This window comes from Haliotis asinina, chromosome 15 (assembly GCF_037392515.1).
Source record: "Haliotis asinina isolate JCU_RB_2024 chromosome 15, JCU_Hal_asi_v2, whole genome shotgun sequence".
In the NCBI taxonomy this organism is placed as follows: Eukaryota; Metazoa; Mollusca; class Gastropoda; order Lepetellida; family Haliotidae; genus Haliotis; species Haliotis asinina.
Genome location: NC_090294.1, coordinates 4,249,573 through 4,266,771, shown reverse-complemented (window position 1 = coordinate 4,266,771; position 17,199 = coordinate 4,249,573). Strand labels below are relative to the sequence as shown.

General features: G+C 37.7%; 1 protein-coding gene across 7 annotated transcripts in view; it reads left to right on the top strand.

The window, feature by feature from the left end:
• The window catches only part of LOC137265941 (Kv channel-interacting protein 4-like), a 435,955-nt gene that overhangs the window by 264,094 nt on the left and 154,662 nt on the right, over positions 1 to 17,199 (top strand). Inside the window, exon 1 of one of the 7 annotated variants that reach the window (XM_067801418.1) lies at positions 7,255 to 7,462. The exons of the other annotated variants lie outside the window; for them this stretch is intronic. Coding sequence (XP_067657519.1) covers positions 7,330 to 7,462 — 133 coding nt within the window. The 5' untranslated portion in view covers positions 7,255 to 7,329. Of the gene's footprint in view, positions 1 to 7,254; positions 7,463 to 17,199 lie in introns of those variants that run through there. 7 annotated transcript variants of the gene reach the window in all.

The window sequence follows — 17,199 nt, the reverse complement described above, 5'->3', positions numbered from 1 at the left end:
TTAAGCTTATCAGAGGCGATGCTAATTGGATTTCACCAAGGTGATATACGTATGAGACATGCATTACTTCAGGCAGAAGATGAAGCGGACATACCATTATACAATCTACTCACTCACTCACTCACTCACTCACTCACTCACTCACTCACTCACTCACTCACTCACTCACTCACTCACTCACTCACTCACACTCACTCTCTCACTTACTCAAGGCAGTTATCATGATGCCTAGTTCTCCGACGACACCTTGTCTTCCTCAATGTGACATGTCGTTATTTACTTAGTCTCTTGCACTCTTTCTCTTATACTCACTCACTCACTCATTAACTGATGATGATGTAAAGGTATATTTAAGGATATTTATTTGTATTTTGTCATTTATTTATAGCAAATATGTAATGGAAAGCTTATCATGTGTGAGTAAAGTTTTATTTTACAACCTATGAACCAAGTTGCTTTTTTGTTTCTACATTTTCACTTCATGTTTAGAAATGTTTTTTTCACTATAAAGGTCACAATGTATTGTCCATTTGTATGTATCTACAGGGAGTATGATATGTTGGTGATATTTCACAATAATGTTTGCTGTGAGTATAACCTTTTATAGCTGGCAAAATGTGAGATTCTGTCGCCAGACAACAAGAAGTCTCATGGCTGGCTGTCTGACAATAATTAATTAATACATCCAGTTCCACTGTCAGCCATTGTGGAGTTTCCTTTGAAATCTTGGATATCAGGCTGCTGACTATGACTCTTGAACAGCAAGGACTTGTTTTCTTGATCACATTTATGGCCACAGAAGTTATTTGAAATATTTTTAGATTGTAATAGGAAACTTTGTTTTTATATGGTGAGGCACAATCACCTTACAAGATTCCAGGGATAATGCCTAGATATCTATAACAGCTCCTGACGTAGTATCTCATCGGTCTGTGTGTCATGTCAGAAATGTTCATAATTACATTGCGACGAAGACTCGAAGACTCGTGTGTTCTGTCGGAATATGGAATAGAAGCAAAACTGAACCATGTTTTGTTTCATGGTTGTAATTTATTATCAAGGGATCATCAGGCAGGAAGATTTTTATAATGTTCTTTAACAACGTTTTTATACATAACATATGTTTAATGAAGTTAGAATGTTATTCAGAGATCTCCCCACTTTGGTGAAACAACTGCTGTAACATGATGTTCATCGTCATCATTCATTCAGAGATGTCATGCTTTAAAACAATGGCCACTTCCATGAATCAATCGGACATTTTCCAACATGAACGTGGAAAAGAAAGTGAACAGATTCACTTTCAATATGATAAATTTGTCTTTGGTCTCTGTAACTGTCGAGCCTTTTGGAGATCAAGATTAGATTAGACTGGTCTTAAGCACCTCTTGCTTGTCATAAAAAATGACTAACAGGAACAGGGATGGTTTGGAGGTGGGTTGGGGTTGGTTGGGGTGGGTTGGGGTCATATGTAATGGTGTTCCAATTGTGTAGAATGATGCTTCTGTTGTAAATCATGCACCAAACTCTGGATTGAATGGTCCAACCATAATTACTTGTAGACCAAATGGAATATAGTTGAGTGCATTAGACAAACTGTAGCTGTCAACCAGTTGACATGATCAGCACTGAAATCCATCGAGAAAGAACTGAAACAGTTTGGAAGCATATAAAATTGTGTGCATACAGAGCACCCACAAATAATTATGAACATGCGTTAATGGTGTTGGCTGTAATATATAGTCAGGTTTGTTTTACATGTAAACAATTTCTTTAAGCTGTAAGAAAAATCCAGATGTAGTTAATGTAATGATGAACCCTGCCAGAATGAGTACCATTAATCTGTCTTACTGACACTGAAACTAATATCTAGGATATGTGGCAAGTATAGAAACTAGTCCTCAACTAGTCCATTTCCTACAAAAATATGTAATGAGAGAAGAAATTGTTTTTCAAAATTCAAAAGGAACAACGGAATGACGGAATCAAGTGCCAGCATGGGCCATTCAGTGGTTTCAGCCTCGGCACATGATTACATGTGGGCAGGTGTTGGACACTGTTCATTGTCAGTCCTCATTGATGTCAATCACAGACATGCCTCTCCTTGTTGATTAATTCACTTTTGTTAATGAAAGTCCTTTCTATAACATTGTATTAATAGAAATTAATAAATGTTCGGGTTTTTTTTCTGTACAATGTGTTCATATCAGAGATAAAATGTCAAAGGTCCTGTGTACAGGTAAGAGTATTTCAATGACTGGAACTCCTAATGACAAATTGAAATTACAAGAATGATGGTGGATAATGAATAGTTTCACCTTTATGGCTTTGGATAGTTAGCATGAACATTTATTAAACACTCTAAAAGACTTGCCAGCAAGAGTCATTAAGATTTTAGAATTTTAGCTTTGTATATTTGAGATCAAAATATGGGTGCTATAATCTGTTTATGATCCAGGATCTGTTTCTTACTGTTTTTACAAGTCATCATAGTATGGCAGGAAGCTTGAATAGTTGAATAGGCCTTCACTACCTTTGATTAACCATCTACACATACTCAAGTCCACTTGGAAATGAAGTGAAAATGTATGTTGATATTTATCACAATTGCTCCATAAAAAGCATACAGTCACTCAAGCATGATGTTTGTGGTAGCTTATGTATTTTGGTTAATTATGTATGTTCCTGAATTCTCTTCTGTATGCAACTGTCCAATTGTAATCAATACTTATGCAAAGAAGCAAAGTTGCGCTATTTTCGGATGAAATTGGAAATAATGATCTGTTCCAGTAGCATAATCTACATATATCCTTCCCTGTCCTTCATTTGATAGCAGCAAATGTTCTTCTCCATTATAAATATAGGTTGGAACACGACTTAATCCTGTTAAGAGAGTTGTCTCCCCATAATATGGCACCAAACTCTATAAGGACCATCTTGTTCTGTAAAATTCTCCGATCAAATAAATGACCATCACCCTGATTAAACGCTGTACCAATCACAGGCAATAACATGTTCTGGCTGTGCGTAAGCTTTGTAACACTTTCAGACAGCGTTACTGGCTTTAGTGGTTGCTAATGGTGCCCCTAGGGAACTATATTATCAGGACAGGTAAACTTGACCATCGCGAAACAGTCATATTAGTCCCTGACTTTGTCCATTACTGAGATGAGAACAAGACCAGACAGTGGAATGTTTAGTTACAATGCAGCAACGCTGCACTCAACCTAAATTGCCAGTAGAGGACATTTCATGGTTGTTGCTGATGTGTACGTTGCAGATGTAGGTGTTGTGTCTTGATAGTACACTCTGTATGTTGCCATTGGCGATGATACTAAATCCAGCTACTATGTGACACAGCTGGGAAAATTCTCATTAAAATATGTTTTAGGTGCATAGTTTCTGTCTTGTTCAGCCTGAATATTATCACCTGGCAATGTTGTGGATTGTTTCAGTTGAAATTGATGATTTATTTGATGATATTAAATCATGCTCAATACATAAAGACTGAATAATTCAGGACTCTCATGCATGGAATTATCTGTGACTAAGTTGCCATGATGCAGGATTTAGAACAATGGTAGTGCTGGATGTACTGTGCTGCTCTGGTGGCGTGGATTAGATTCATATGAGGAATATTTGTAAGGGCAGGTTGTTACGATGGATTTGTATTCATGTCTCTGTATGAAATTCCATTCTTTAACATATTTCATTACTCTTGTTGAAAAACGTCACCACAAATATCTGTAATACTGTTGATATTTTGTAAGGTTGTACAGCACAAATTATTTATACGTTCTTGGTGAAATGGACATTAACTCTCAAGGACATACTCTGTCTTGAAACGATCAAACGTATCTGTCTCTTGTAAGAACTTCTGTTTCAATACTGACCGTCAGTTAAAAGCATTAGAATCCTTTCTACAGATGTATTCTATAAAAGTAGTGTTGTCTTCAGTTCTGTAGCAAGTATTTATGAGACCATTATGAAATAATGATGACACCAAATGTTCGCTAAACATCACCTTAAACAAACGTGTAATTTCAATTACTGATGTTAGCAAATGTAATCTTGAAAAGCTGAGGTTCATGGAATATATGAAGCGTACATTGTAATGTATTTTAGATAGAAAGTATGAAATAATATGGGGCAGTGGGGGAGCCTAATGGTTCACTTATCATGCTGAATACCTGGGTTTGATTCTCCACATGGTTGCTATATGTGAAGGCCATTTCTAGTATCCCCTGCCCCCATTGTGATTTTGATGGAATATTCTAAAAATTGCTAAATGACACTCACTCATTCATTATATGTGTAATGGCACTGAGAACTTATGGCATTTAATAGTGACTATTGTGTAATAAAACCTTTGTCAGGTTATTTAGTTCCTATGGGGAATTCATACACGACAACTGTGATTTATATTTCATATTTATGAAAATCAGTGTTCAGGATATATTAGCAGTGTTCTTTGCATGAAGGCAGTTATTGTGATGTCTAGTTGTCACACAACACCTTGTCTTCCTCTTCATCAGAGTGATGTCATAATATTATTAGCACATTTTCTCTTATGCTTTACTCACTCACTCATACACATTGTAAGCTGCCTAACATTGCAAAATATCTTAAACACCTCCATTACAGAAAAAGGTTTACGTTTTGCATTTCAACATAAATGAAGAATATTTGGGGTGTTTGTAGGAAATTGAAACAAATTGCAGGTTGCATCATGGAAGGAGAGAAAACCTGAAAGTGAAAGTGTTTATGGCGTTGTGAACAACCACCTTGTCCTGTTTAGGTGTACTATTCAGGTCCACTATCTGAGAACCATCAAACCAATCTCAGTATCTTAGCTGGCTGACTGGAGAAATCTGGACGCAGTATTTGTAAGGAACCCAGCCCTGTGGTCTTGAGGAAGGGATGTAGCTGAATACTTCATAGGCATTGTGAAATCAATATGGGGAATCTGCATTACAGCATATGTGCGAGATAATTAAGCCTGAGCTGGAATACACAAATGGTGCTATACTGGGATGCTCTTTGCTTGTAATTATATAAAGGATAATTCTATATTTCCTGTATTGATTATTGCCTTAATAGACATGTTGCTCACAAGAGGAGGGCCACCACAGTTACATGTAACGTTACAACTCAAGATGAATGATACACCCAGTACAGACTGCCGAGTAATGCAGGCATTGCTGATTATTACATACTGTGTGTCATTTGATAATGCATGTTATGTATTCTGAGGTAATACTGATTGAACCAGATGTTCTGGAGAAAATGACAGGAATCTCGACAAGAGTGCTGACACAGCAGAAAGCAGTATTCACTCACTCACATGGTTAAACATTTATTTATTGTTTACTTGTTGTCAATGCTGCACTCATACCTATCTATCACATTAGCTGTGTGATGATGACCAATAAAAAATTAAGCCTGGACCAATTAAACCAGTGATTAGTATTGCGAGCAGTGATCGACACTGCTCAAGCTTCGATGTCACACAATTGGCTAGAAAGGTTTTTCTGATGTATTTTATTGTTAGCTGATTCCAGTAATGACTCTGTTTATAATTTTGTTATGGACTAATGATAATGATGGGTAGTTATTACATTGTTATACTCACAACTCACAGTTGACAAAGGCGTGCTTGAGGAGAGTACTAGTTATCTGCTTGTGTATCTTCATGTGTGTTGGACAATACAATCTAATACAAACTTTAACATGCCAGAAGGTTTGCTATGGCAACTTTTTACTTCCTGGTACCCATTTTCTGTGAGGCGAAGATACTTTGGAAAAAGGACATTTTATGAATTGAGACCAAGAAATTCATAACTATCCCTGCTGGGATTTTTTACATAATTTAAACTATAAAAAAATTCTACATTTTTTTAATAATTCTTTATTTAATGTGTATGAATAGAGAATTTATGTTTTGTTTCAATTACCAACTAAAGTAAACAAAAATAAATTGATGTCTTTTTCTGGAGTTGAATGATAATGAAGTAATTAAATATCATCCCTTAATACCAGGAATTTTTAGAACTTTGCCAAATGAACCATTAGTTTGGTTCACACAGAGTTCTTGATGTATTGGTTATATTTGTGATTTCAGTCCGTATATTTGAAAGAAACGCATGACCCATCTTATTGTAATTAAAGCAATGGGTAAGTATTAGTTTGGAAATAACAGAAAAAAATTCCACCTTAAGGCAATTTGTACAGTTAATATTGGACCAAGCAGATGGCAGGATTAATGGTGAAGTAATGGTTCTGAGCACTATCGTTGAAGTCAAGGAAACTCTGGGCTCTGTGCTGGAGACAGTAGTTACTAGATAAGCAGCGGTACAGCTAGCTTGTGAGGGAAGAGATTGTTTTGACCACCATCAATGTAGAAAACTCAATTCCTGTGTTCTGTGCAGCGACATTAGTCGTTAGATAAGCAGAGGTAAAGCTTGTGCTCCTCACTCAACTGTTCAATAGGTGGCAGGAGAGTAGCTTGCAGCAGAAGTGTCACTCGTGAGCTGAATCACCTTCTGGGAGTCCCTAGGATCCTGCCTAGACCCTGATGCTACAAGTGGCCAGTCGTTTTGTTCGTTTTACATCGCTACAAGTGATTTCACTGATTAAAAGGAACCAGAAGAAACCCTAACATGGAATTATCGGCCGATTGAATTCAGGGATGGAGCTACCTCCCAAGGTGAAATAGAAAATAATCAATAAAAATGTAACTGGGCACTATCCATGGACAAAACATTCTAGTGAGAAGTGCTATTGGACAGTGTCACTCATGATCTTATTAATGTCAGAACTGATTAAGCTGGCATTGATTAACTGAAATGATGAACCAGAAGTTAGACAGGTATCTAGCCGAGGGAAAGTTGTCGTGTACCGTTGTCAACTAATGAGAGAGTTTTAATGGAGCTTTGTGCCATGGTGTCGCAATAAAGCTTATTATGTCATCACTTGGAGTGCTGGTCTCAGAGGACAGTGTAGGACCAGTCCATTCTGGCATCCACCCTATTCCCCTTGCTGCCACAGTGAGTCAGCCTGGCCAATATTCCATTTGAATCCAGGAGTAGGCGCTAGCATAGGAGTGTGTATTGAAGAGGCTAGAGCAGCTATCAGTCTTGTAATATCAACATCAGTGTGCAATACAGTGTTCCTTGTTGGCTGCTGCTGCTGCTGGAAGAGAGTCCACCTGACCACGCCTGATCCAAGAGCCGATTGTCACACCATTCAGTGAATTTTGTCTGCCAGCTTTGAACCAAGTGACCTGTGTCCAGTTTTGTGTGTTCCATCTACCCATGTGTCCAACACCTTATGTGTATATGGGGTCTTAATTGTGGTGGTCGTGTGGCGAAGAATTTCGCCAAAGGTGGACGCATGTTTCGTATGATTATATACCAGTTGTTCCCACCCCTAAGGAAACACCTGTTGTTTTCACGAGAAAATCGTAAGTACTCTCTGGCTTTTTATTGATTGCTTATGTGTTTTTGAAATCATTTTCAGATTTGTAATACTGTGTGGTACTGTGACATTGTGATGACACTATGTGGTACTGTGACATTGTGATGACACTGTGTGGTACTGTGACATTGTCATGACACTGTTTTGGGGTTTGTGGTTATACTACTACAGACACACTCCATACCTCAACCAGGTGCAGTGTATGCAATCAAGTGCAGGTTGTAATCTGTAACTGTTGCACACCTGGAGAACAAGGAAAGAGCTTGGTTGATGGCAGTAACAACAGCTGCCAGCTGTGTAAACTCTTACATCTACACTTGTATCATAACTTGCATATTTGTTATATCTCATCTTGAACAAACAATGTGACAGTTGTGATTATTTTTTTACTTCTCTTTAAAATAATCCAGGTTCAATGAGTATGAAATTACATGCATGCGTCACCTATAATCACTTGTATTATTTGTTATGTGAACAGGGTTATTATTTCTGTTTGTTGAAATGTAGATTTGGAATTCCATTACAGAACAGAAGTGTGTGTGTGTGTGTGTGTGTGTGTGTGTGTGTGTGTGTGTGTGTGTGTGTGTGTGTGTGTGTGTGTGTGTGTGTGTGTGTGTGAGAGAGAGAGAGAGAGAGAAAGAAAGAGAGAGAAAGAGAGAGAGAGAGAGATCCCTGTGTGGGACCACCTTGCTGACAGAAGCACTGGACATGGCTTCCTGGGTCTGTGAGGCAATACCAGCTGCTGACACAGTGACTAGGTCACAGATGCTTATGTCATGGAGTTTTTTATATCATGCTATCTTAGTTGTGATATTCAGCTGATGTTGACCCTATGTTACTGAGGTTGTGTGTTTATTATTGACACATCCTTCCTTGTCCCATGTGGCATTGTCAGGTGACCATCTAGCTGATAACATCACACCATGTTTATACCAAATTGTCAGGTGACCAGCTGATAACATCACACCATGTTGATACCAAATTGTCAGGTGACCAGCTAATAATATCACACCATGTTGATACCAAATTATTAGGTGACCAGCTGATAACATCACACCATGTTGATACCAAATTGTCAGGTGACCAGCTAATAATATCACACCATGTTGATACCAAATTATTAGGTGACCAGCTGATAACATCACACCGTGTTGATACCAAATTGTCAGGTGACCAGCTGATAAGATCACACCATGTTGATACCAAATTGACAGGTGACCACCTGATAAGATCACACCATGTTGATACCAAATTGTCAGGTGACCAGCTGATAACATCACACCATGTTGATAACTCACTGTCAGGTCTTATGATAACATCACACCATGTTGATAACTCACTGTTAGGTCTGTTGATAACATCACACCATGTTGATAACATATTGTCATGACAGTGTTTGCAGCAGTTCATTTAGTCTCTTTTATCATTTTGTCTTATATGGTTGATAACAGATCGTCATATCTTATTGTTATAAATTTCAGGTAACACATTGTTATGTCATGTTGACACCCCTTATCAGCTGGTTTGATAACAGAATATTATCTGGTTAGGGATGTTAAATGATGTTTAAATCATATTATGATATATTCTGGTAAAACATTGCGATATCTTCTTGATGACATATTGTTATCACTGGGCTGACAACATTACATACACCCAGTCACAGAAGCTATATTTTGATGTATGCATTTACATGTGCTTCAAAGAAGCACATGTGGTGGATATGTACAGTGCAACTATTGGATGGTGAGTAATTATGACATAAGCCTCTATTGTATAACTGCTGAGACTAATAAACATGAGCTATGTTGTCCGTAGAATACTGATATACCTACATCTAGGCACACTACACACACTACACTACAGTACAAGAGTTACTGCTTGAAGCATCACTGCATTATGGAGGATTGTTTAAAGACTGTTAGCACTCTACCTTAATTTTTTGGGTTTGACAGAATGATGTCATGTCATGTCATTCTTACAACTTGGACTTCTCTCTTACATCATGCTGAATGATTATATACTGTATGATTATATACTTGAATACTAAGTGATATAACTTAAATACTGTGTGATGGATAGTATATACCCTGAATACTGACTGATGCAACTTAGTGATTATATACTTAGTGTTTATATACTTGAATACTGAGTGATACACAATTGAGTAATGTGTGAGAACTAGAATATGATAAAACTTGAATACTGTGTGATATAATTTGATTCCTGTGTGATATCACTTAAATACTTATAACTTGCATGGTGTGCGACAACTGTAGGAAAGCATGTCTGAACCAAACTCACTGTTAAGTGTTCAGTCACTCAGCAATGATCCATGGTAGTTGTTTACGTTAGCTGTGCAGGTACCTCATTACCCACAGTTTGTATAAATATTAAATTACAACTGTAGATCTCTACCCATGCCAGCTGAACCTGGATATAATGGAGGTGCTATGGTGCAATTATCAATATACAATTTGTTTGAGCTGTTTATTAAACAGATGCCTAATCTGGACTGTTTACTTTCGGTCTAATGGGAGCATATGAAATATTGTCCACAACCGTTGTTATTGTGCATGTATGAAGCTGCAAATGGGGACAGTTACTTCCCAAGCAGTGATTCCATAGCGGGAACAGGAGAACTGGCTTAGTTTCGTCAGTGCTCAGTTGGATATAGGTTACATTTACAAGGTCTCATGTCTGAGGTAATCACACACAGCCGTTGGGTGTTTAATTACCAGGCAGAAGACCTTGGTTCAAATCTCTACAGTCGGGATAACTATGTCTTGATGTGCCGTGAAGTCTCTTCTTCCTACAGCATAAAACCCCTTTCCCTCACTCATTATATATATGTGCAGATGTGGAACAATGATTGTCTAAAATTTGGGGAGTCTGATACTGATTCTTGTTGAATGTAAGTGGAGTCCATTTATGATTAGTAAAAGGGAGAGGTCCAGTGGAAAGAGTTTATTACCAAAGCTCAAAGGGTTGTTAATCTTTATATCATAGTCTCCTGACACACACCCATCTTTCTACCTGCAGCATATTTCATTAAAGACTGACAGTGATTGTCATGCAGTCTGAGAACAAATTGTTAAGCATTAGCTATTTGAATCATCAGATTGAATGTACATAATCTGTTTAGTATTACTGAAATGACTTCAGTTATTTTGAGCAGAACAATGCAGTTATCACCCGTCGTTATGATGATAGTACTATAGAATGCTTTTGTTGAAGTATAAATGTTGTTTAAACAATATATAATCTACCTGTATAAGGACAAAGAGACTATGAAAATAACTTTTCTGATTGACTGTAGATTGTTGTTTTTTTTTCCTATTTTATGGAATAGCCTTGTGATTAGAGTGTCCACTCTTTATGCCTTAAACCCAGGTTTGATTCCCAACATTGTTACAATATGTGAAGCCCATTTATGGTGTCCTCTGTTTTGATATTGCTGGAATATTGTAGAACCAACTCATTCTGTTTTATGTGTACAACATGCGAGCAAGGGTGGTACTGTAGCCAAGTAGTTACAGCGTTCGCTTGTCATGCCAAGAATCCAGTTTTGATTCCCCACATGGGTACAGTGTTCACTGTGAAGCCTGTTTGTAGTGTTCACCGCTGTGATATTGAATACTGAGAGTATTGAGAAACTTAACTCACTCACCATGTGACAAAAGCTGGCTTATGAATTCATACACCTGGTCACATTATTCTAAATGTGACATAAGTAATTGCACATGTGACCTCTTCAAAATATTCATGACTATTCCACAGATCAGATGATAAATAATGTGGAGCAGTGAACAAGCAGTGTTATCTGTAATGGCTTGGTTGAGTCTCGTCACCTCCTATGTAAGGAGAGTTCACAGTATTCATTTCTGCTTTTGTTACCCCTGAAATATGTTCATGGCAGACACATCATCATATCTGCTATTTTTCTAGTCTGTTATAGTGTTCAACTAGTTTTTAATCTGCCCATAATTTATTTATCGTGCTAACTTTCTGGCAGCTTGGGAATCTCGGCTAATCAAGGCCACATAAAGTGATTATCTTCTTTCACATAAAATGTTTTTGTTATAAATTGGGATACTTGGCTGAATTTACATTTCTTTTGATAACAGTTTTTGTTTTGTCAACTTGCTGCTCCTTTAGAAATGCATTTAAGGGATAACTGATCTGGAATGGCTAGCTGTGGTTGGTTGTTTTTGAATGTTTTTTACCTGTGGATGCTCAGATGATATGTGAGAATTCTTAACTGGTTTCTGCATGGCCACCCTTAAGTGCATCTTGATAACACGTTTTGCCTTATCAGCTTGCTACTCCTTCATATATTGCATTTAAAGGGGAACTGTTCTGGAACAATTAACTTAGGCCAGTTGTTGTTTTTGCATATTTTTTTACCCGGTGGGTTCTTGGATGATATCCCAGAATTCTTGACAGGTTTCTGTTGAGTGACACTTAAGGGCATTTGATAGTATAAGGGTGCAGTTTCTCGTTGATAAACAAAGATGAAATACTTTTTAAAAATAAATGTTTATAAACTTAGTTTAGAGTTAGTCTGTCTCTCGTGGAAGGACTACCTGACAACAGCTTTAATGAAATGCTTTTCTTCAATGCGACAACAAAAAATTAAAATTAATGCCAGTATAAATTTCACCAGATGAAAGTTGTAAGTTGAATGTACCTTTCAATATCCACATAAAAGATAAATAATCCATACATCTGCAGGTGACAAAGACACATGTTCAATGTCATCTATATTTTAGCAATCATGATTGTAAACTATACACCATGATTTTGTTTTTATTTTCTCATATTATAACTCATATCCTTTCTTAACTGGCCAGGGATGGTTGAGAAGGTAGCCAAGAAGTTGAAGTGCTTGCTTGTAACATGCAGGTTTGATTTCCACATGGACTACTCAAAGAGAGCGTCATGAGTCGGTGATGACACAGATAGGAAGTCTAAGGTGACCAATAATTAGACAATGTGGGCTTTTGATGAGCTTAAGAAATGAGACAATCTGGGCTTACTCCAGGTATATTGTGTGAAGCCCATGTCTGGTGCCCCACTGTGCTGATATTGCTTGAATATTGCCAAAAGTGGTGTAAAACTCACTCACTCACTCACTCACTCACTCACTCACATTTAAGCTGCCAACTCTTTTTTACCTTAATATTTGCCTCTGTTTCATTTTGGCGAGAAGTGTGTAATTTGTGTTTCTAATTCATTTGCTGTATCAGCTATATATGCCACAGTTATGTCTATGCCAATTTACCATACATTTTCAAGATGCCGAGGTAGGGATGGGTTAAAGTGTTTGGTCACCACGCTGAAGACATGTACAAAGTATAAAGCCCATTTCTGGAATATTGCTACATGAAGTAGCTGGAATATTGCTACATGAAGTAGCTGGAATATTGCTACATGAAGTAGCTGGAATATTGCTACATGAAGTAGCTGGAATATTGCTACATGAAGTAGCTGGAATATTGCTACATGAAGTAGCTGGAATATTGCTACATGAAGTAGCTGGAATATTGCTACATGAAGTAGCTGGAATATTGCTACATGAAGTAGCTGGAATATTGCTACATGAAGTAGCTGGAATATTGCTACATGAAGTAGCTGGAATATTGCTACATGAAGTAGCTGGAATATTGCTTCATGAAGTAGCTGGAATATTGCTACATGAAGTAGCTGGAATATTGCTACATGAAGTAGCCGGAATATTGCTACATGAAGTAGCTGGAATATTGCTACATGAAGTAGCCGGAATATTGCTACATGAAGTAGCTGGAATATTGCTACATGAAGTAGCTGGAATATTGCTACATGAAGTAGCTGGAATATTGCTACATGAAGTAGCTGGAATATTGCTACATGAAGTAGCTGGAATATTGCTACATGAAGTAGCTGGAATATTGCTACATGAAGTAGCTGGAATATTGCTACATGAAGTAGCCGGAATATTGCTACATGAAGTAGCCGGAATATTGCTACATGAAGTAGCTGGAATATTGCTACATGAAGTAGCTGGAATATTGCTACATGAAGTAGCTGGAATATTGCTACATGAAGTAGCTGGAATATTGCTACATGAAGTAGCTGGAATATTGCTACATGAAGTAGCCGGAATATTGCTACATGAAGTAGCTGGAATATTGCTACATGAAGTAGCTGGAATATTGCTACATGAAGTAGCTGGAATATTGCTACATGAAGTAGCTGGAATATTGCTACATGAAGTAGCCGGAATATTGCTACATGAAGTAGCCGGAATATTGCTACATGAAGTAGCTGGAATATTGCTACATGAAGTAGCTGGAATATTGCTACATGAAGTAGCTGGAATATTGCTACATGAAGTAGCTGGAATATTGCTACATGAAGTAGCCGGAATATTGCTACATGAAGTAGCTGGAATATTGCTACATGAAGTAGCTGGAATATTGCTACATGAAGTAGCCGGAATATTGCTACATGAAGTAGCTGGAATATTGCTACATGAAGTAGCTGGAATATTGCTACATGAAGTAGCCGGAAAATTGCTACATGAAGTAGCTGGAATATTGCTACATGAAGTAGCCGGAATATTGCTACATGAAGTAGCCGGAATATTGCTACATGAAGTAGCCGGAATATTGCTACATGAAGTAGCCGGAATATTGCTACATGAAGTAGCCGGAATATTGCTACATGAAGTAGCCGGAATATTGCTACATGAAGTAGCTGGAATATTGCTACATGAAGTAGCCGGAATATTGCTACATGAAGTAGCTGGAATATTGCTACATGAAGTAGCCGGAATATTGCTACATGAAGTAGCTGGAATATTGCTACATGAAGTAGCCGGAATATTGCTACATGAAGTAGCCGGAATATTGCTACATGAAGTAGCTGGAATATTGCTACATGAAGTAGCTGGAATATTGCTACATGAAGTAGCTGGAATATTGCTACATGAAGTAGCTGGAATATTGCTACATGAAGTAGCCGGAATATTGCTACATGAAGTAGCCGGAATATTGCTACATGAAGTAGCCGGAATATTGCTAAGAGTGACATAAAACAATACTTCCCAAACCCACTCACTCACTCACTCGTTCAAACCCACTCACTCACTCAATTTCTCCTGTAAGATGGTCTTGATCATTGGCCAGTACAATGGTAGTGGTGTTGTAGCAACTAAGCCACAGGATACAATACCTTGCTTATGAAAGGTTTCTTTGTGAAATAAATCCAGGTGTTGATCACTTGAATTTACCAGGTTTTAGACATGCAAGTCATGGCTGTCTTGAAACATTTAGCTGATATGACTGAAGATGTCATGTTAGGTCCATCTCATCCCATTCTAGTCTCCCAATAGCGTTGATGGTAGTATTAACATAAGCTTCTGGTTGGCAAAAACTTCTAAGTTGATCAATTTCACTATATTTATGAAAATTTGAAAGAGATTTTACTCTGCATTATAGATTGGTTGCAAGGGCCGACTCTGACAGTGGCCTGTCATCATGACAATGGCAGAGAATGACGTTACTGTCAGTGTTGCAGCATAGATAATGTACTTTTGTTGGTGACGGTGTAATGCATTCAGTTTTAAATTTAAATTATGTATGTGTGGATTAAGCTTGGTATAAGGCCATGGACAGGCCGATCACTGGGGAATACAAACTATATATTTGGATGGTTTGGTGATGGTCATGTTGAACCTACGACGGCCATATTGTACAGCATGCCAGTGTTGTAGAAGGATGAGCGGTGATGCTGTTGATGGCTGTGGTTTCTTTAACTGCATCATACAGTGCTGGAGGAGGTAATCACGTATACTAATGTCAGAATCGGCTTTGGGAGAAGAGAAGGTGTATTTTTTTGTCATAAATGAACTTGGAGGTTAGCAATAACCTGAAAGCGAATTTAATCGATAGATCTGCTGTTTTAACAACAAAATTCACAAAGTGTTTGTAACTTGATGAAACCTTGTGAAAAGTTAGTTAGTCTGGTGTGTACAAACCTCCATTGTATTCAGGAGCAGTTTGGGAAGCTTCAGTGTTTGTTTTGCAAGCTTGGTTCATTCCCATCAAGGCCAAAATGGAAAGCCTATTTTTGCTGCATCCAGATATTGCAAAATCAGCATCGAGATATTGCTGGAAAGTTGTTGAAATAGCTGTAGAAGTAAACTCACTCACACAATGGGCTGTGGAAATATCAGCTGCTGGCCACCACTCATTTCTATGACTCTCAATCACTGATGTTATATACACAGATTGCAATTTCCTTACACATACCACAAATTACATTACCAAAATTTAATCTTATAATTGATTTTTCCATAAGTTTTCATCTCTTCTTAAGAACTAGGTCACACAAACAGTCACTCTTTCACCTTGTTTCTGTTGGCTTTTTAAATAAATTATTTTTCATGTTTTCCTGACCTCTGTGAGGAATGACGTGAAGATGCTCAGGTTGTGATATTGATAACACCAACTGCGGTAACCTTTGGCTGTATTTTTAGCTACATGATGCTGGTCAGTATCGGGAATCAATACTCCCAAATGAAGCTATTCCACCCATAGAATAAGTGTCGTCTTGTTGAAATAAAACATGGTTTGATTTGGGAATAAACGTTAAATAATCTAGAGGAAAATGTAATTGTGCTGGTGTCAGATTGACAACACCAGCATGGCACTAGGCTGAGGTGTAAAACCATTTTGGATCTTTCTCTCCACAGTCTGTAACTGGAGCATGTTTATTCAATTCTCTTACTCAGTCCCAAAAAGGATGTAGAGCAGTTTGGCAAGAATGTGTTAATGTCTAGACAAAACTGTCATGTTATGTTCTTTAGAAAATACGGATATCACGAAATGTGTTTTCATGTAAGGGATTTGTCCAGACAAAGAAACGTTAGGCCATCAAAACAGCTCTCTATGCAAGATAAAACTTTAAAAATATTTGTTTTTATTGTCTTGAAATGTTATTGACATGTTTTTATAAGTGAAAGGCAAATATTGTGTCTATATTCCAAGGGGCAAGGAATAGCCCAGAAACATTGTGACATATAAAGGAGAAGTTGTCATCCATGATATAAGTGTATTTGCCTCTTTGCTTGAATACCAACTTCTAAATGTCTCAGGGGCGATGGGGTAGCCTAATGGTTAAAGCGTTTGCTCGTCACGCCGAAGACCTGGGTTCGATTCCCCATATGGGTACAATGTGTGAAGCCCATTTTCTGGTTTCCCCCACCGTGATATTGGTGGAATATTGCTAAAAAGCGGTGTAAAACTAAACTCACTCACTCACTCTAAATGCCTCTCAAGAACCTCATGTCTTTTCGTCATACTTTTGTAAATCATGAAGTGATGGTGTGCCATTATCATGGATGTTATTGGCTAAGCAAGTGACCATTTTACATAGCACTAGTACTGTACAGTACGATGTTGTTGTCTGGACATACAGATCCGGGAAAACGGTTTCTACATCATCACACATTATGAATGTGTGTAAAGCACTTTCCAGTTATGATTGTGTCACACTAGATCTTGTTACTTTCCTAGTAATGGGTTCAATGTACATGTGGTTGGTTGGTCTGTTTGTTTCTATACCAATGTATAATAAATGTTTTATCGTCTACATGTGATATATCGGTCATAATGCTCTGCCTCATCAGTCTCCATATAGCTGTCCAGATTTTTTATGAAGTGATCATTCTGTCAGGTG